At 47.1% G+C, this 21,337-nt stretch overlaps 1 protein-coding gene across 19 annotated transcripts in view; it reads right to left on the bottom strand.

Annotated features, from left to right (window-relative positions):
• Positions 1 to 21,337, bottom strand: part of LOC147727467 (ankyrin repeat domain-containing protein 17-like) — a 1,323,072-nt gene that overhangs the window by 930,848 nt on the left and 370,887 nt on the right. For all 19 annotated transcript variants that reach the window (XM_086961534.1, XM_086961542.1, XM_086961537.1 and 16 more), the window contains exon 11: positions 296 to 383. In XM_086961534.1, the coding sequence (XP_086817660.1) occupies positions 296 to 383 (88 nt within the window). The remainder of the gene's footprint in view (positions 1 to 295; positions 384 to 21,337) is intronic.

The raw sequence follows: 21,337 nt of genomic DNA, 5'->3' as shown, positions 1-21,337 counted from the left end.
ATTCAAAGGGACAACTAAAAGATATTACTCAGATGTTTTGGTCATGCTCATAGACAATCATACAAAATAAAAATCCAGAAATTACCATTAAAGAAACAATCCGGATAGTGGAAGAAAGGACTAAGAAAGCTCTTAATGCCTCAAAGCAACTAAAATGCAGCTACATCATGATCTGGAGGCAAACGCGACGTGACGTAGGATTATCACTGACTCATTTGCCTAAACCAGATGACTGTATTACAAAGTAAGATAAATTATCAGTCATAAAAATTCTCAACTCCATGTCAGCGCTTACCTTTGCTAATTAAAAACTGAACAGTGCAAACGTGACCGGCTCTTGCTGCTTTCATCAGAGGGGTCCTGCCACCTTCAGATTCATGCTCCTGGAAATGATATCACAATGTAAATATCTTAGCACAATAATTAACAGGACAAACATACTACCACAAATAAAAAGTACAATATTGTGAATTAGCATAAACATTCTGTATTGTGCATCTATGACTAATAATAACAAATGCTGGACAATCATGATAGGCTCTCAATTATTAAAATACTCATTTATACCTGGATGCATTCACGCCTTGCAAATGGCCTTATGGCCAAACAGCATACACCCCCTGTTAGAACTGGGGGTCTCTAGTTGGCTGAGGTAGGTACCTTAGTTTAAATCGGGAACCTTGCTTCTAGTCAGGGAAAGGAGGGACACACTCTTAGATAACCCCCTGCTCACCCCCTGGTAGCTTGGCACGAGCAGCCAGGCTTATCTCCAAGGCAATATGTAAAGTATTTGCAACCACACTCCCAGTAACACCGTGATAACACCACAAATGGACACCACACTGTTTTTTATAAAAATAGCGTATCTTTATCAAAAGGAATACGATGAGAGCAAACAATAGAAATCCAACATATGCGTATTCGTAATCTTCCTCTTTACCGGTCATTAAGCCAGCAATCACTTATAGGTTCTTGCGGTATTAATGAGCAGTTCACAATGAGCTAATGCAGTCCTAATGCAATGCTATGCAGTTCGTAATGTAGTAATAACACAGTCCTTAATGCACGTACTAATGCAGTTCGTAACGCAGGAAAAATGTGATTCGTAATGCAAGAATCAGGCAGTTTGTAATGCAAGAATAATGAAATTCGTAATGCAAGAATCAGGCAGTTCATAATCCAAGAATCAGGCAATTTATAATCCAAGAATCAGGCAATTTATAATCCAAGAATCAGGCAATTTATAATGCAAGAATCAGGCAGTTTATAATGCAAGAATCAGGCAGTTTATAATGCAAGAATAATGAGATTCGTAATGCAAGAATCAGCAGTTCGTAATGCAAGAATAATGCAATTTGTAATGCAAGAATCAGGCAGTTCGTAATGCAAGAATCAGGCAGTTTGTAATGCAAGTATCAGGCAGTTTGTAATGCAAGTATCAGGCAGTTTGTAATGCAAGTATCAGGCAGTTTGTAATGCAAGTATCAGGCAGTTTGTAATGCAAGTATCAGGCAGTTTGTAATGCAAGTATCAGGCAGTTCGTAATGCAAGTATCAGGCAGTTTGTAGCGCAAGTATCAGGCAGTTTGTAATAAAAGAATCAGGCAGTTCGTAACGCAAGAATCAGGCATTCGTAACGCAAGAATCAGGCAGTTCGTAATGCAAGAATCAGGCAGTTCGTAACGCAAGAATCAGGCAGTTCGTAACGCAAGAATCAGGCAGTTCGTAATGCAAGAATCAGGCAGTTCGTAACGCAAGAATCAGGCAGTTCGTAATGCAAGAATCAGGCAGTTCGTAACGCAAGAATCAGGCAGTTCGTAATGCAAGAATCAGGCAGTTCGTAATGCAAGAATCAGGCAGTTCGTAATGCAAGAATCAGGCAGTTCGTAATGCGAATCAGGCAGTTCGTAATGCAAGAATCAGGCAGTTCGTAATGCAAGAATCAGGCAGTTCGTAATGCAAGAATCAGGCAGTTTGTAATACAATAATCAGGCAGTTCGTAATGCAAGGATTAATGCTGTCCGCAAATCTGCGCGGTCAACTCGGTCTCTCTCCCCGCTCGTCGACGTCCTGCTATTTTTGTAGATCAGTAGTGCAAAACATTTTCAGAGAAGGTTATTTTTAACTCTACGTGAGTTTGTTTGTGGCTTTGGTAAATGTTGCATATTTTGAGACAAACATCATCCTTTGCCGCATAATCTCGTTTTCCAACAGAAAACGGTATTCATCCCAGCCCATCCTAGACTGATGAGATTATAAAAACACTGAATAAGAAAGGCAACGTGCATCTTCGCAGTCTGCAGGTTAACGAGCCATCGCCGCCCAGTCACTTGACTCCCACCCCACCCAGTCAGTGAGGTCTTTCAGTTGGTGGTTGCTTGTTTTGTCAGTAAAGTTCCCTATTGAACCGCCTGATGTACTGAGAGAAGTGCACTTTGACTCCAGATCAAAAACGCATGGCTCGTTTAACTATATTAAGTACAGTGTGGAGATAGTCATTCATTATTTTAAATACAAACGGCGCCCTTCAACCATCCAGGAGGGATTAAACCTGATATTAATAAAGTACGAAGAAGAACCATGAATGGGTTACTTTATATAGTGCACCTGTACAAGCAAAAAAATATTTGCTCACTTTTGCATTTCTAATAAATGGAAACGTACGTATGTGATATTCCCGCATTGTATTGTATTGTATTGTAATTGCATTTATATAGCTCTTACTACCCCCAACGAGGCGTTGAAGTGCTTTTTCGGCAGGTACACGCTACTCGGGACCCATAGATTATTAGTGTTGAAATAGTATAGTGAAACATGCAAGTACATTTTAAGAGTTGGATTGGTTGGTCAGTTATTTGGATTTGAAATGATAGCAGAAGGATAGAAGAGGAAAAAAGGTATGTATTTTTATATGGGGCTTGTTACTCCTGTTGGGCTGTTTCTGCAAGATGGCGGTTAGTCTGAAAGTGGTCCTCGGTGCAGCCTCGCAGGGGTAACACAGAATGAGCCAAAAATGGACGTCGAGGGGGAGGCCAGTTCAAATGAGGCAGAATAAAAGGAGTGCGCCTTTAAATGCACGAAGCCAGCACATGTAGGTTTAAAATCTGCTTATTGAAACAGCGTATTTGTTTTACGAGCTGGAATAACTTTCTAGCAGAGAATCAAATTCAGCATAGTACTTTTTTCAATCCCTTAACTTTTTATTTTTCAACCCTGTAGTCTTTTAGGCACTACGCCCTTATAGAACTTCACCAGCTGCCCTTCCTTGCCAACGGTGTGTTCAAAACTAACTGGCGTAGCTAGGAAGCCACAATGGCCTGCACCCTTGCCTATCTGACAAGCTCCCCATGACTGGTGGCTCTCAGCACCCACGCAGCAAGGACACTGCCAGCTAACAAAGAAGTGTCAAAGAAAACATAAGGCAGGAGTTGTCTCTATTTTTGCAAATGGGGTCTTGAATGACATCTGCCAGTGCAACCGGAGAAAGGAGGGGAGGGCCGAAGAGAAGACAAGCTGTTGCCAGTGTGAAAAATATAGTGCGCCCTTCTCCCGCCGCGAGTAAAGCATCCAGTCCCAGCGTGCACATCTTCTGTCCATCCGCATGCACATCTTCTGTCCGTCCGCATGCATATCTGGAATCCGTATGGCTTTGAAAAAGCCCTCGCAAGGCGAGAGCAGTGCATGTGCGCTGCTAACGCCAGGCGAGACCTAAAAATGTCCAATATGCGATTTTGTTGTAAGTGCCCCACAGTGGCGTTGGTGGAAACACATTCCTTATGCTGCGCCGACAGCTCGATGCATCTCTGCAGCATGGTTGGACCACAGGGGCATCAGGCAGGGCTCCCAGTTATCTCCTCTGTTATTCACCCTGGCTATGGTAACTTTGGAGGCTTCTATGCGTCGGCACGGAGCAGAAAGGGGTATCCCGGTATGTGGCTGTACACACACTATATCATTGTATTTTAATTGCATTTATATATCGCTTACTACCCCCGATGAGGCGTCAGAGCGCTGTTACAGCAAGTAGCACGCTACCCATAAGGATTACTGGTGAATTAGTATAGTGAAATATGAAAGTAATTTGAGTGGTGGATATTAGTCGGCTATTTGGATTGAGAAGGTTAGCGGAGGTATAGACGAGGAAAAAAAGGTCAGCATTTATATAGCGTTTACTACCCAAAATGGGTGAAGCACTTTCTTGGCGAGTAGCACGCTACTCCTGCAACCAAAGGATTAGGGACGAATTAGTATAGTGAAATATGAAGGTAATTTGAGTGGTGGATATTAGTCAGTTATTTGGATTGAGAAGGATAGCGGAGGGATAGAAGAGGGAAAAAGGTTTGCATTTATATAGCACTTGTTACCCCTGATTGGGGGTTAAAGCGCTTTTTTTTTGGCAAGTAGCACGCTACTCCGGAACCCATTAAAGGATTAATGTTGAATTAGAATAGTGAAATATGAAAGTAATTTGAGTGGTGGATGTTAGTCAGTTGTTTGGATGTAGGTGCAAAACAGAAAATGCATGCGTAGCTCTCCCGGATTTAGAATCCTAAAAAATAACAAAATGGTCAATATGCTTTAAAAGTGTTCAGAAGGCTCATCAAGTTACTAAATGTAGAGGCCCCCTAGCTTATTTCCTATACTCAAAGAGCGGGGACAAGTCAAAGTAGGGAAGGTATTCACCAGAACTAAGTGGTGGTTCTGAGCTCCACAAAGTAATTCCTCCACCCTGGAAATGCCTTTCCACTAACCGAGGCTTTACTCATATGCAGATTATTTATATAGAGGAGATATTTGACAAACATGGACATTCGCAATAGTTTAATTACCATCCAGCTCTGTGGTCTTCAATGAACTGATATTGGAATGATATCAAGTTGGTCAGCCGGGACTCAGCTCAGAGGTCACTTGTTTACCCCTTAGATTATTGCATCAAGAGTTCAACCCCCTAAGCTATCCTGTTCTACTGAAGTAGGTAGGCCATGACTGGATGAGGTAGATAAACAAAGAGTATGGATTAGTGTCATGACAGTGCGGGATTAAACCCTGTGGAGACCCCTATGCAGTCGAAATTTCGGGGGCCCCCTCACAAATTATCTCCTAATACATTTTTTTTTTTAAGAAACCAATTGTATTACACAAAACTAAACATTACTTTAATACAGTATGTTCTCTATAGAGTCTTTAATGTAAAAGTTTTCGCTTCTTGGAGATGATAAATTTTTTAGGTCGAGCCTAGAGCAGCGCACATGCACTGCGTGCTCAACTTTAAGTAAGGGGCTTCAGAAAGCTCCCCAAGCTCACCACATGCTTGTGCGTGTTTTTTTTTCCCTCACAGGCTAATGGGCTTTGCGTGGTCGTTCAAATAAAGACAGCACGCAATTGGGCAAAGATGGATGCATGTTCCGCCTTTGCTCTGCCCACGGCCTATTGCTTGCGGTTACCCGCATGGGCCACATCTGTTTTGAATTATCATGCACAGATGCGTGCATGATAATGCTAAACAGATATCGCGCACTGCGCATCACTCGCGTGCTTTTAAACCAGCATTTCTAGTGTGGCTGTTACCTACAATGACGCATTACTGGGAAGCCGCCCCCACATTATTGTTTCAAAGGATGGACTGGTCCACCCCTGTGGTAATGCTCGAAACTTTTAGCCCACGTGCACATGGCACATACATTCTAAATGAGGCAAGAGGCCGATGTCACAGAAACGACAAAGCACACCCTTACCTAATCAATTCCCCTGGTTCCTTTTTAAATGTGGTCTCTGGCGCATTGCCACTCACTAGAACAGACCCCGGGCCTGCACACTTCGGGGCTAAACGAGGGCAATCTGGTGGTCTTTTCCCTGACAATGTGTGAGCACCGACATGGCTGGACTGGGAGCTGAACCAGCCTTGGGAACTGTTACCCTTAATGCCACGTGTCGAGCCTTAGTCCGACCCTCTTACCGAGTCTTTCCCCACCTCCCATTTTCTATTATAAAGGAGTGTATTTCACAGAACAACGTCCGATACATTTCTCAACACGTTACAGGAGGGAATGCCATCGGATATTTAACACTTCAGAGTCTGACGCAGTTCTATAGAGCATTACAGAGACACAGGAGCATTATTTTTCCACAGCAGCAATTCACGAGTGTGGCGAATTAAATGTGTGCGGCTACCACAAGGCTAATTAAGGTATGTATGGGCTCAGGCCCTACGATCTCAGAATGCACTTCTGTCCCTGCATACCAGGGGTTTGTTGCCGCGTGGCTCGTGTAGCCCTGGCACACCAGAAGCATACTCCCCTTAAAGGCTTCTTTATTGTGGGGCTTAAGATTTAATGTGTCCTAGCGCACAATTCAACAATGGCCGTTTTAAGGACGTTCTATTGAGAAGAGCGCTTCATCAATGCGTTGTTCATCACAGATTGCAATATTATTTGTGACTCTGGCGCAATGGCATCAAATTATATTTCAAGAAATGTCACCTTTGTTTTTCAACTTTATGACAGCACCAGCTTTACATCACGAAGTGGCATTGCATCGAGACTGGAACTCAGACCCGGCAGACCACCCTCAGGGTCGTGTCTACTAAAAGTGCAGCAGGTGCAGTGACACCAGGATGTTTTGCATGAGGAGACAACTGAATCAGAAATATGGCAGCCTTTTACAACATAAGACGGGCTTGGGGATTTCCCTTCCATACCCCGGTGCTTTCCCGATGGTCACTATTGAAAATAACGAGCTACAGATGAAATTGGTGCACAGCGCCTTCCATCAACAGGCATTGGCATAGCCAATAGGTCTCGCCTTTGGGACCTAGTAAGTGTTTAGGAATGCAACACTTGACGTTGTTGCACAAAGGATATAGTGCTGGATAACTAAACACTTATAAGGTCCCAAAGGCTAGACCTATTGGCTATGCCAATGCTCGTTTACTATCTTTTGGAAACAATTCAATAAAGCTTGATTGTAATTTTCTTTCAAGATCAAACCAATATTATTTTGATCCATTGTCATGGGGCCCCTGAAAGGAGTGGGGCCCATAGGCCAGTGCTAAATTTGCCTATTTGGTAATCTGAGCTGTGTCAGGAGTGTTTGTGAAAGGTTGCTGAAGACATTCTTGCATACAATGGGAAACATTGCTTTTGAAGGTAATGCTGTGTTGAATTACGCATTCAGAAAATCATGTTTCCCTCAATGCTGTGGAAAAATCTAGACATGCCTCTCCCCAAGCAAACAATGTTAATTTACCACATTGCTGAAATAAATTAGTGTGAGACAGACAGAGAGAGAGAGAGAGAGAGAGAGAGAGAGAGAGAGAGAGAGAGAGAGACAGAGACAGAGACAGAGAGACAGAGACAGAGAGACAGAGACAGAGACAGAGACAGAGACAGGGACAGGGACAGAGACAGAGACAGGGACAGAGACAGAGACAGGGACAGGGACAGAGAGAGACAGAGAGAGACGGAGAAAGAGAGCGAGAGACAGAGACAGAGAGAGAGACAGAGAGAGAGAGAGAGAGAGAGAGAGAGAGAGAGAGAGAGAGAGAGAGAGAGAGACAGAGAGAGAGACAGAGAGAGAGGGGGGGGGGTGCTTGTGTAGCGCGGACTGACTCTGCCTCTAGCCCCTGCAGTTATAAATAAACAAGTTTTCTTTTTCTCTCGCTTTCTCTTGCATTGCACTAACTCAAAATGGGCTCCTTAAGCTCGCCAAACTTCTTATAATGGTGGAAGCAGACTGAAACAGGCAAAGAAAGCGGTCACCTTTTCCTGGTGGAATATGACGCTAGGAGAGAACCACTCACAAAACTGTGCGGTTGACCACTCCCTGGAATCTCCTGAACGGAGGAAACAGCCATCCCACAGTACAATAATAACAGATATTTTACTTGCATACTACTCCATTTTGTTTTCAATCTGGATAATGCAATATTCCTTAAAGAGTTGTACTGGGGCACAATAATCCTGGCCGAGGCGTGGGCCACTCCTTAATACACACTGAAGCAATTATGCATTTAACTCTGAGGTACAGGTTTCACAGCCTCTAAAAGCAGCACTGAGTGGAGGAACAATTTCCATTTCAATGTATATAGCATATGATATGCTTCTTTGGCTATTAACTTTGCATATCTTCTAGTATAAGTTGGTATAGGCAATTCAAGTGTCGGTCATTGGGAGGTAGTGCCACGCCCAACTGAGCAGGCCAACAAGGATAAAATAAAATGATAACTCATTGTTATAAGTTTTTTACGGACCTGCTCAGCTGGGTTGGGGTGGGGTGGGGCAGGCTGCTCTGCTCACAGAGCATGGCAGGAGTGGTTTGCCGATTATTTACTGTTGAAGATCAGGGATGTCTTTATGGACCTATCCTCAATTGCTCAGACTTTCAGATTTCACTAGCGTTTCTGATCTACAAGTTAACTAGACTAAATTCAGCTGTTTCTTGCTTCAACCATCTTACCCTCATACTTTGCTTGCCGCCCCCACTTATCTTTCAAGACTACGAGGTTTCACGATCTTGGGATTCAGAGTTATCTTTTGCCAGCGGATCTGCTTGATAGTAAATTGCGCAAGGCTCTTGCTCTCCGGTCCCATGTCTTTTTGGGAGAGACTGCTTTGGTCGGTTATTGGGAAGGTGCCCTTGGAAGAGATGATGGTTCTCTGTTGTCCTCCTTTATTTTGTTAACCTACCTCTTTTTAAACCCCAAACTTTTTTCGCTAACTTGATACTTACTTGGTGACTGTGCTCTAGGGTACGGGTCACTGCCTAGTTGCGCTTAATGTCATGACTTGGCAGCTCAGTTGCAATAGGTGGCTGGTTGGAAGGATGCTCTCTTCATGAAACGGAACCGACGAAGATGATTTTCAGAATGGCCTGCTGCATTAAGCAATCTATCCTTCAGCACACTATACCATTCATACTACAGGTCTGTTTTGGGTGGCTACAGGATGCCTGGCTAGTGCTTTGTGATGCTGCTCTTTTGTTTGCTGTAGTTACCACTGGGAAGTCAGCAGTATGGTGATCTCTGATACAGAGGGTCCGAGGGCGAAGGTCTGTATTTCCTCTAGAATCTGGGTGAGAGTACCGTTGATTTCACAGAGTCTTTAAAAATTTCCTTAGAAATTTTAATAATTGAGCCCATCATTGGTAGGTACTGCACTACGCGCTCTGTCCTTGAGAGTGTCTTGACCAGAAAATCTGTCTCCTCTTCTGTACTGTGCGGTGATAATATATAATATTCTTCTGCCCGCTGCATTACTCTGTAAAAAGAAGAGGTGTCTTCTGGTGGAGATGCCTTGGCTGGGATCGGTGATTCTATGTCCATGTCTGGAAGGATCACATCATAGCCATCACATGGGCCTGGGCTTTGTGGGGCTTCTCCCTCTGATTCAGAGTTGTAACTCTCACTGTCAGGGCTGTCTACTTCCTCTGCAAAGTGAGCGGGGAGGTTGAGCAGCTTTGTGGCATGGGGCTTGTGGCTTTATGCTCCCCTTTCGGCAATGCTGTGAAATATGCAACTCTTGGCTTTGTCGCTTGGATGTTTTCTCTTGCCTGCTATCTTCAGCTGCCCGACTGCATTTCTGCATGAAGTCTTGAAGGCCTTCAAAGACATTGCCTACTTCTTCTGGAAGTATGGGCTTATGCCATGTAGGAAGCTGGCTCTGTATAGGATATTGTCACTAGGCGGTAATACTGTACAGAGTCCAAGGGTTCCCCAAAAGTGTATAGTGTCCAATGTAAATCCCCAAAGTGCTCAATTAGTGGTAGTGTGGGTGAGCAACCTTAGGCCTAATACAGAGGAGTGTAACAGTGGTCAATAATGGACACATCCTCCGTAAGAATTTCTTTGTGCTGATTGTTCAGTTGCATAAAATAAAAAATAAATCCCCCCCAAAAATAATGGAGACACTCAAGGAGGAGATCCACACCAATTTGAGAAAAATATACTTTGTTGCAGGGACCAAGCTTTGGGAGTTAGGTAAAGCAGAGGGGGGGGGCACAAAGCAGCACCAAACATACACCATCAGCAGCACAGGGACAGATCAGGAATGGTCAGCCAAAAACTGGATACTAGGTCAGGACCGCCGGGGAGACTTCACTGCACAGGTGAGCCACTCAGACTCTGGCCGGGGTCGTCGGGTGCAGAGTGGGCAAGAGATGCGGATCTGCTGGGATCCAGAGTCCTTGGAATAGGTTTCTTCGGGACAGGTCCTATGTCCACGGGAGATTAGAGTCTTTTATTCAAAGGCAGCAGTCCTCACAGGGTTTTCAGAGGTCTCTGGCTACAAGACAGGTCGCAGGTTCACAAAATGCAGGAGACAGGCTGGTAGGGCTGGGGTCAAGGCAGTCGCCGTCTTCAGTCTTATCAGCAGGGATGTCTTCTTGCTTCTTAGGTCGTCGCAGATCTACTTTCTGGGTCTGTGGGTGCCACCTAAATACTAAATTTAGAAGCTTTTTGGGCGAGTAGCAGGTAGGGCCAATGGGCACCTTACCCAGGGTAACTTGGGTGGCCTACACCCTCCATTATGCCACACTCCAGTGGGAGGGGATACAGACCTAGCCCGGATTGGAGGAGTCCATCCATCTTCAAGATGTGGTTCACCTCACCTCTCCCACCTTAGGGGTGCAGTTGGCAGAGGTGGGCACACCTCCTATTCTAAGCTTTCCTACTGGTTTTCCCACCCAAAGTCGGGGTGTAAAACATGGGCTGCCATCTGCTGCTAGCAATGCAGAGGCTGTGGGTCGCATTACAAAAGCGGCTGGCCTTTGAAGCGTCCCTCTTTGAGCACTGGCCCATCCTCTGGGAGGAGGTGATATACCTCTGCTCAGGATGGGCGTTGTCTCTGGTCCCAGAGAGCAGGGGCTCTCTACCCAAGGGTCCAGAAACATGGCTGGTTGTGGCTGACTGCATAAAGTCAGTCAGTGCCCACACCACTGTCGATAGGTTTTCAGGGGGGAGATCCCTGAGGCACCCTCAGCGTATTTTTTTTTATAAATCTCACACTGGCATCAGTGTATAATTATTACAAAAAGCTGTTTGGTACCAAACACTCCTGGGTTCAATGAAACCATCATTGTGATGTCGAACTTGAGTTGTCAAGTTCCCGGCCCATGTAGTTTCTATGGCTTTCCTGGCACTTACAATGTCAAGCAATAGGACATAATACTGTCATGGTATATCTGCTCATGCGGATTTGCCCACGCCTGGTATATAGTGCACCCTGCCTTAGGGCTGGTAAGGCCAGCAAGCGGGGTGACTTACCTAGATCTTAGGCCGTGCTAGCTGGCATGGCACACAGGCAGTGTGTCATGTCGACCTGGTAATTTCTTTCACCTCACAGGGTCAGGCCAGCTGCAAGGCCAGTGGCACGGTCTTAGTGAGGGAGTCCCAAGGAGCCATTTTCAGCCCCCAAGCACCCAGGGTACAGTTTACTTGGAACTTACAGGGGGGGGCAGAAGTATCCATGGCAGACATGTTTTAAGATAAAGAGCATAGGTAATGGGAACCTCGATAACAGGAACCCAGTACTACACAGTTCAAGTTGCATCAAAAGCTAGGGAGGGGAGGCGGGGTACTGCAACAGAACCCCATTTTCTCACAGCTGTGGTTTTGCCTGCATCTCAGTCACCATTTCTGCTGCGGACAACGGCACCTTTGTTTTCGGTGTCGTAGGAGTGGAGGTCTTCAGCATCAAGGAGTGGCCATGCTCTTTCGCCTTAATAGGAGTAGGAGTGCTTTGGCTCTGTATGGCTCGACAACGGATGCTTGTGCAGCTCAGACTGTCCGGCGCCGAAGCTTGGCATGGAGGTTTTACTGGCGCCGAATAGGGGCCTGGGCCGAATGCTGTTTCGGCATCGATATCGGCCTGGTGTCTGCTCCATGCTTCTCCTTCTGCCTCAAAGCCCAATAGGGATCGGGAATGTTATTGTCCTGTCTCGCCTCCAAGGCTTGTGCTCTGTGTCAGCCAGAGGCCGAGGGCTGTGAAGCACCTTGGCGTGGTGGAGGACGTTTATGTAATATCTTTTTAGAGTGGGATGCTTTACACTGTCCTCTGGTACTGCCTTACTGCACTTTTAGAGTGGGAAGGGTCAATTGGACAATTGGCCCAGGCATATGGTTTTTATATGCTTTACACTGGTGCATTTTACATTAAACCCCACACTGGCATCAGTGCGGGTTTAATGTGCTGAGCAGTTTGATACCAAACTTCTCAGTCTTCAATGAAGCCATTATGGTGCTGTGGAGATCGTAATGACGACCACCCAGCACCATATACTCTTAAATAGCAGCACTGCACACAGTGCCCAGGAATGGCCCTGGGTACTGTAGGGGCACAGGGCTCCTGCGCCTGTGCCCACATCACTGGCATAGGGTTCCCAGCTAGAGGGGTGACTGATGTATGCCAGGGCAGTGGGGTTTGTGGGCATGGCACACAGGGATGTGGGCCATGTCGACTCTGTTTAGTTCTGTACTAAGAAACTCAGCCTTCAAAGGCAGTGTGTGGGTGTCAGGGTACAGGGCCCCGAAGGGTGGCACAATAAGTGCTGCAGCCCTTAGGGGTCTTCTCTGGTCACCATGCCCTGAGTATATAGGGTACCATTTACTAAGGGCTGATAGGTAACCAGAGATGCCAACTGTGTTTTGTTTCAATACAGCTTTAGGTAAGGAACACAGGCCCTGGAAGGAACACAGGCCCTGGGTACCTAGTTGGCTGGAGCCCAGGGCACACTCAGTCAAAGCACATCAACAGTTCAAAAAAAGTGGGGGCATACCAATGCAAGAAAGATGGCCCTTTCTCACAGTAGGGGAATGGCACAATTTTCCCTCCTATCTTCCCTTGATGCAACTGACTGTGGGTAGGGCTATTGCTCGGGCTGTGGCTTTGCGCCGCCATGCATGGCTGTGCGATAGTTTTTTCCCATGCAATGTTTGGGATGCTCTTATAGATCTGCCATTCAATAGCTTGGACCTTTTTGACACCCACGCAGATTCAGCAGTCTCCCGTCTCATGTCTGGGCTACCATACCTCTTGAGGCACAATTTTCTGCCTTCTGGTATCTTTAGGGCTCGGGCTCTGCGTACACTGCGCATGCGCAGTGTCTCGCAGAGCCAGAGTCCTATTCCGGGCGTGTTGAAAATGGACTTTGAAATTCCACATGTGGATTTCCAAGGTCCATTTTCATTGTCCTTCGGGTGCGTGCTGTTTTTCAACAGAACACGCACTAGGCCATAGGCGGTCGCGTAGCTCCGCCTATGGCCTATTGGTGTCTGTTACGCGCACCAGAGGCCATATGTTTTGAATTATCGCGGCTGTCATATGCTCGCAGTGGCGCGGGCCCACCACTCTCAAGCTTTTTTTTTTTATCGATTTCACGGCGCAGCTCTCCTTTTTAACACTTGCCTCGGGCCTGAGGCCCTGGTAAAAAGTGAAAATCTGGAATTTTTCAAATACTCTGCCAGCAAGAAAAAAAAAGCCTTACACTCCGCGGCCATGGTTGCCTGTGACCCACCAACCCCCACCGATGTGAGATACAGGAGCACTAAGGGCCGCACGTGCCATGGTGACCGCCGCTGTAACCCATGCAAGAGATGCCACTCTAAGGCTGCCAACCTGGACACGCACTGGTGGTGACAATGTGTGCCCTTGAATCAAACTGGAGACCACTGGAATGGGATGTGACACACAGCAAACCTCACAGAGGGCCCGTGGCACAAGAGATTTAACGGTGTGCCTGCCGCAGTGGAGGCGCAGCCCCCTAGGGGCTAGTTCCTGCGCCTAGCGCCTCGGCATCCCTCTGCACGAGGCTCAGCCGCTATCAGCAGGCTCTGCCAGGCCAATGGTTACCGCAGACACCTCCGCGTCTCAGAAGTGAACTCTCACCCCAGCTGCCACCTTAGGAAGCATTAAAGTCTGGCGGCGCTTGGGCCAGACATGCCCTCCAGGAGCTAGGAGGGGGCCGAGAGGCCTTTCATCGCACACAGGTCGGCCCCTCCGGCAGGTGGAGCCGTGCACTGAAGCCTTCCCATTATTTGAGTCTGAGGCTTCATTCCAGGGCGGGGCGGGATCAATAAAGCGAGGTGGGTGAAGGCGGGGGCCCTCAAAGCCACAGGAAAACTAACAACAACACGCGGCAGAAGCGACTAGCAATCCTCATTAGCCGCAAAACGGGTTCACTCCTCCGCCCACCCCCTCTCCCAGCGGCGCTATTTAAAGGACAGTCGATAGGGGATGCGCGCTCCTTACGAGGGGGCGGCCTCGAGGTAGCCCTACCAGGGTCTGCTATCAGCATGGATGCGAGGAGTCAGACCTCAGCCTTAAATGTGCCCCCGACTCCAGCGGTCAGACTTCAAGTCTCTCATAGCATAGCATCTGTGACGTCATACTTCAGCCCTACATGTGACCACCCTCCAGACACCAGCAGCCAGACTCCGCATCTCACATATCAGCATAGAATCTGTGACATCATACTTCAGCCCTACATGTGTCCACCTCCCTAGACACCAGCGGTCCGACTCGGCATCCCAAATATCAGCAAATAATCTGCGACGTCATACTTCAGCCCTAAATGTGTCCACCCCAGACATCAGCGGTCAGACTCCGCGTCTCACATATCAGCATAGAATCTGTGACGTCATACTTCAGCCTTAAATGTGTCTCCTCCCCCGCCCCCCAGACACCAGCGGTCAGACTCTGGGTTCCAAATAATCACTATGTCAGAATCTGTAACGTCATACATCAGCCTTAATTTTGTTAGACCCCCACAGACACCCCGGGGCCAGACTCGGTCTCAAATAGCAGCATACAATTTTACAGATTATACCTCAACAGTATGCGTAGGTCTGACTGTTGACACAAGGAGTCTACTCTGACTCCTCCATGTCGGAAAACTCAGCATAGAATCTGTGATTTCGCCTCAGCCTTAAATGGGTCAGACCCCGTAGACACCAGCTGTCAAACTCGTGTGTCTCAAATCTCAACATAAATTCTGTGATCTCATACCTCAGCCTTTATGGGTCCGACACCTCTGACGCAAGAGGTCTGACTGCATGTCTGAAACATCAGCATAGAATCTCAGATCTCATACCTCAGCCTGAAGCACCTCTGATGTGGAGGGCGAGGGGTCAGACCCCTCAGAGTATGAAATGTCTCCATCTTGCCTGAAGCGTAAATATGTCTGACCAACAGACACCAGGGTCAGCCTCCATGTGTGAGAGATCACCATATACTTTATTGAATTATACCTCAACCTTACCTACCTCTGACGTCACAGACACTAGGGTTCAGCCTCCTCCATGTGTGAGTGAAAGACTATGACATCATACCTCAACCTTACATACCTCTGACATCGGCGACACTAGAGTCAGCCTCCTCCATGTGTGACAGATCACCATAGACTTTATTGCATCATACCTCAACCGTACATACCTCAGACCTCGCAGACACTAGGGTCAGCCTCCTCCATGTGTGAGTGAAAGATTCTATGGCATAATACCTCAACCATACATACCTCTGACCTCGCAGACACCAGGGTCACCCTCCTCCATGTGTGAGTGAAAGACTATGGCATCATACCTCCACCACATGATGAACCTTAGGCATGATGCCATAAACTTAAGCATGTAGGTGCCTGGGTCCTTTTGACAGCAGAGGAACATGTCTCGAGTTCTTGATGTAAATTCCAAGCATGCTTTGTGTAGTGGAGATGCCCCGAATGGGTTTGCGAAGGACACATGCCCAGCACATGGACTCACATGAGCTGAAGCTGAAGCAGAAGCACGGCCACACCCACGAGAATTGCCAAATAAAAAAACAGAACTCTGTGCAATGGGGAACTGGCAAACTACATGTCAATAGGGTTGCCACCTGACCGGTTTTCTACCATCTCCATGGTATTTTAATGTCCCCGCCGGTACAAAAATAAGGAAAATCACTCAAAGCCGGTATTTATAGATGTTATCTGTTCAGACTTCAAACAGCAAATATAAATAGAACACCCTTTTAAATGTGTTCTAGAGCGCTGCTAATTATTCGGGAGTAATTCACTATAATAAACAAACACCAAAAAGTTGTTATAAATGAATACATGCCGGTTTTCTTTAAAGTCCTATTTAGCATCAACCCAACGCATTTCAGTGCGGTGACGCGGAGCACCCCACTGAAATGTGTTAGTCTAACGTCTGTTGCGGGATACTTGGCAGGACCATCATTTTCAAGCTTTTGCAGTCTTAAAACTGAGCAAACGGACGGTACTTTGCTCTTGCAAAGGTGGCAAGCCTACACGTTACTAATGAATAATTAAACAGCCTTCTCACGCTTTTGTTTACGTTTAGAGCACAGATATCGGGGCCCTGCGCTGCTATTACATAATGAAGCCCTCTTTCTCTGATGGCAATGATGAATCTTTCTTGATTTCCTCAAAGAAACCTCTTTTTATTTTCGCTGACAAATGGCCCCTTGTTTCATTTATTTCATTTCGCGGCCGCGCGGAAAATGCTTGCTCATCACCCACAAGACTCTCGTCCTACTCCCTGCTTCTAATCAGCTCTCGCGCATTCATTCCGTCTTTCATCTCATCGCACTCCCTCGGTCCCTTACTCTTTGAAAATGCAGTTCCCTCTGAGTTTCTTTTTAAAACCAAAATCATTTCTTTAGTTATTAAAGGAGAACGATCAGCAATTGTTTTCCATCGCACATTTGGCCCGGCTTCCCTCGGCCTCATAACCAAAATGAAATTGCTCGTGGGTGTAGGCCACAGCGCCGCCGCCTTCGACACCTGTCAGGCTCTTGGCGTCCCGTAGCTATATGCGATCAGAAAGGGTAAGATGAAAGGCCTCATATCTTTAACGTATATTAATGTTTTTTTAAGCGGAAGGCGGCCGGCTCGCATTGTTCCAGATCATCCCTTCACTGTCCAGGCAGGGGGCGGCACCGACGGCTTTTTGCCTTGTTTCCGAGGTGATGAAGACGCCTGGACCCGTGACTGGGGCTTTCTAAGGCTAAGACATAAATCCATATGGGAAACAAGGAACCGAGTTGACAAGGGTGGCTGGTTCCGTTTGCACTTTGAATATTGCACATGGCACTGCCACACTAACAAGACAGGAAATGAAAGCAGCTGCGTGTTCTGTGATTCAGTGATAGATGTTTCTCTCTGAATGGTATTGTAGCACTTACATAGCGATTTATAGCCCGGTGAGGGACGCCAACCCTCGTTTTCAGATAGGTAGCACACTACACTGTAAGAGCCTGGTTTCCAGAGTGTTGCATTTGTTTCGAACTCACGTGGGAAGTGTTTTGGTGTCAGACCTCAGAGAGTCAAGAGGTGCGTGTGTCGTTTTATCCCAAGTCTACAGAAATGACAGTAACTCAGCGGCCTGTGCGGCCAACTGTTGGTAGCAAGCCTTCCCTGCAGGTAGAAATGTGCAAATCCCTCAGTAAGCATACAATGAACGGTATATGTCCAGCCCAGCAGAATATATTGCTGTTCATTACCATTGTTGAGTGTGGGGAGGGGCCGTGGTTCACCAGAGGTTCAAGATGCCCCCTCCTTCAATAATGCTAACAATAAATAGCATGTTATAACTCTGTTAAAGGAATTTAACAAAAACAGGATTGGGGGGGGGGGGGTTACATTTGTGCAGTAAGAGGCTATTAGGGGAGTCATTTCCAGTGTAAAGTAATTGTAAGGTGCAATCAGTGTGATGTCAAAGTAAGTGAAAAAGTTGTTCAAAGTGTAGTCATTTTCGGTCAGAAAACAGAAATTAGTGGAGCTGTGTAACCAGGATCCTTCCTGAAGGAGCCGGAAAGAACAACTGACCTAACTGTCACCCCTGGCGCATGATGGGATACAGGGGGTCATGAGTGCCTTAAAGGCACGGTGTCAGTTTATTGCTATTCAGCTACAGGTTAGCTTTTCAGTCTTTTTAGACTGTTTGCAATGCAGCCTGGGAGCTTCCTATGCTTCCAGAGAGTTATGAGAATTTCTACTGCTTTCTGAGCATTAAAACAGTTTCTAAACAATCTTTGGTGTTGTTTCTCATGTTTCTAATGCTTATTATTCATGTATGGTGGAAATTCATCACAGCATATTTCAGCTCTGATGTTATTTGGCTGCTATTGCATGTTTTTATATATATATGATTTATATATAAGTATATATATGTGGGGCACATATAATACAGTGTTTCCAGGGTCCCGCACAAGGGCGGGAATATTCTAATGCTTATGACTATTGATGAGGATCCCCTGGAAGAGAAATAGCATGTTATAACTCTGTTAAAGGAATTTAACAAAAGCAGGATTCAGGGGGGGGGGGGGGGGGGGGGGGGGGTTACATTTGTGCAGTAAGAGGCTATTAGGGGAGTCATTTCCAGTGTAAAGTAATTGTAAGGTGCAATCAGTGTAGCAGTAAACTGTTTTCCTGATGAAAATGATGCTGCACTGTCATGATTTCAAATTTGATCTGTGCACTGTAGTGATGAAGGTGTTATTAGTACGGTTGCTCTGAATAAGGTGTCATTGGACAACATTTATTTTTACTACTACGGCATAAACACGTTTATTGTCACTGGATGTCATGGTGTCCCTACAGCACAGCTTTCCAAACTTTTCATGTTGGTGACACACTTTTTGGAGATGCATTATTTTGTGACACAGTAAGGCAGTGTAGCAAGAGAGCGAGCCCGAACCACCTGTCTCCATCCCTCTGTTGCCCGTCCCCCTCCCTAGGTCTCCCTCCCTCCCTAGGTCTCCCTCCCTCCCTAGGTCTCCCTCCCTAGGTCTCCCTAGGTCTCCCTCCCTAGGTCTCCCTCCCTCCCTCCCTAGGTCTCCCTCCCTCCCCTCCCTAGGTCTCCCTCCCTCCCTCCCTAGGTCTCCCTCCCTCCCTCCCTCCCTAGGTCTCCCTCCCTCCCTCCCTCCCTAGGTCTCCCTCCCTCCCTAGGTCTGTCTCCCTCCCTCCCTAGGTCTGTCTCCCTCCCTCCCTAGGTCTCCCTCCCTCCCTCCCTAGGTCTCCCTCCCTCCCTCCCTCCCTAGGTCTCCTCCCTCCCTCCCTAGGTCTCCCTCCCTCCCTCCCTAGGTCTCCCTCCCTCCCTCCCTAGGTCTGTCTCCCTCCCTCCCTCCCTAGGTCTGTCTCCCTCCCTCCCTCCCTAGGTCTGTCTCCCTCCCTCCCTCCCTAGGTCTGTCTCCCTCCCTCCCCTCCCTAGGTCTGTCTCCCTCCCTCCCTCCCTAGGTCTGTCTCCCTCCCTCCCTCCCTCCCTCCCTAGGTCTGTCTCCCTCCCTCCCTCCCTAGGTCTGTCTCCCTCCCTCCCTCCCTAGGTCTGTCTCCCTCCCTCCCTAGGTCTGTCTCCCTCCCTCCCTAGGTCTGTCTCCCTCCCTCCCTAGGTCTGTCTCCCTCCCTCCCTAGGTCTGTCTCCCTCCCTCCCTAGGTCTGTCTCCCTCCCTCCCTAGGTCTGTCTCCCTCCCTCCCTAGGTCGGTCTCCCTCCCTCCCTAGGTCGGTCTGTCTCCCTCCCTAGGTCTGTCTCCCTCCCTAGGTCTGTCTCCCTCCCTAGGTCTGTCTCCCTCCCTAGGTCTGTCTCCCTCCCTAGGTCTGTCTCCCTCCCTAGGTCTGTCTCCCTCCCTAGGTCTGTCTCCCTCCCTAGGTCTGTCTCCCTCCCTCCCTCCCTCTTTCACCCTCCTCCCTCTGTATCCCTCCCTCAGTTTTCCTCCCTCTGTCACCTCACCCCAGCTCCCTGGGCGCACACACAGCCGCACCCAAGCACTTCACAGGTCTTTTAAAGACCATAGAGCAGAGTGTCTAGGGATGTCTCTTAATCACCAGCAGTTATGTGCTAAGTGCCTACGACACACCCACCATTTGCAGGCGACACAGTACAGTGTCAGGACACACAGTCTAGAAAGCTCTGCCCTACAGTGTGCCTAAAGACACCTTAGGGTAGGTCTAGTTGTCATCTCTTCATTCGGCTATTGTGCCCTCCCCTTGTCTGGAGTAGATGTTCCATCTGTGCATTTTGAGAGTCTGGCTAAAGTGACCATCTGATACTTTGAACTCTACTTAGATGGTGGTTTTGCAACAACATTGCTTTCGTAGTATAAGTTTGTTGGAAGTTCCTGTCTGCTTCATTCTATACAATATTTACCCATACAGTCACGCGCGGCCAATGCTTGTTTATCACCCACAAGACTCTCCTCCTACTCCCTGCTTCCACTCCGCTCTCATGCATTCATTCCCTCTTTCATCTCATCGCACTCTCTCGGTGTGGGCCTTGCTTCACTCTGTCTTCTCGCTCTCTGCTCTGTCTCTCACCTCGTACCTGCTGCGTTGTAATGTTTTATTAGCTTTGCAAAGCCCACAGAGACTAGGTGGCTTCCAGGCGCTGGGCGTCCCTTATTCGAATGAACGGTCTGCCAGCACACCTGAGGCCGGACACCATTGCTGCCAGAACTTTCTTAAATATAGCTAAACCAGACTACAAGCCCAGATCTGACATATGTGTCCTTGTTAACATGGAGTGACCCTGCTCCCCTCTAGGATGACTGTATTTATGTTATATGCTTTGAGAAATATCCGCCCCTCCCCCATTACACCCTACTCCAGATTAAAGTGGCTATAATGAACCCGGTCACGGCACACCTGTAGCTCTTTTACCCATCGAGTTACTGCGATTTTTTGGTAAATGCAAATCATGTCCAATTTTCCCATGACGTTTTGAGTAGGATGCTCTTGTCCCTGAATGGCCAGACCCCATGGATCTGAAATGATGATTAAAATTAACAGGACTTTGTGTAATAACATCACAGACCCACACGGAGCCGCATCATGCTGCACACCAGGCTACTGACTCCCACACTCACATCGAACCTGCACCACTCCTACCTTTACTGCAGCTTTTTGTGTATGTGACTTAAGGATAGGCTGACATGGCCTGCACTTTGCCTTATGTATGCTTCTGTGGTTAGTTTTTAACTGGTTTGTCTTTTAAGCGGAGCTTTTGTCAAAAGATGTGACTTTGAAGACCGCAGGTGCTATTTCATATATTATTTTTGTCAGCTGTATCTCTAGGAAACATTTTCATTTTGTAGATGTTAAACTGCGAAAATGTTTATTATGTTCGTTGGTGGGGAGATAGTTCAGCGGGTTCTACTCTCGCTGCGGATAACGAACTCCTTGTGAGTTTTACACATTGGAATTAAAGCTGGTCCCACTCATTTTCCCCTCGTTGTGTGGTTGATGAACTGAGTGTTAATTTAATCTGGCAATAATACGCTTTAATTCCAATTTCCACGTAAAGGGTTAATAAAAATCTGTGAGAAATAGTATTTAAAACGCCATCTATGTCATGGAG

This window comes from Lissotriton vulgaris, chromosome 3_1 (assembly GCF_964263255.1).
Source record: "Lissotriton vulgaris chromosome 3_1, aLisVul1.2, whole genome shotgun sequence".
In the NCBI taxonomy this organism is placed as follows: Eukaryota; Metazoa; Chordata; class Amphibia; order Caudata; family Salamandridae; genus Lissotriton; species Lissotriton vulgaris.
Note: the sequence above shows the minus strand (reverse complement) of the source record. Positions and strands in the feature narration are given on the sequence as shown.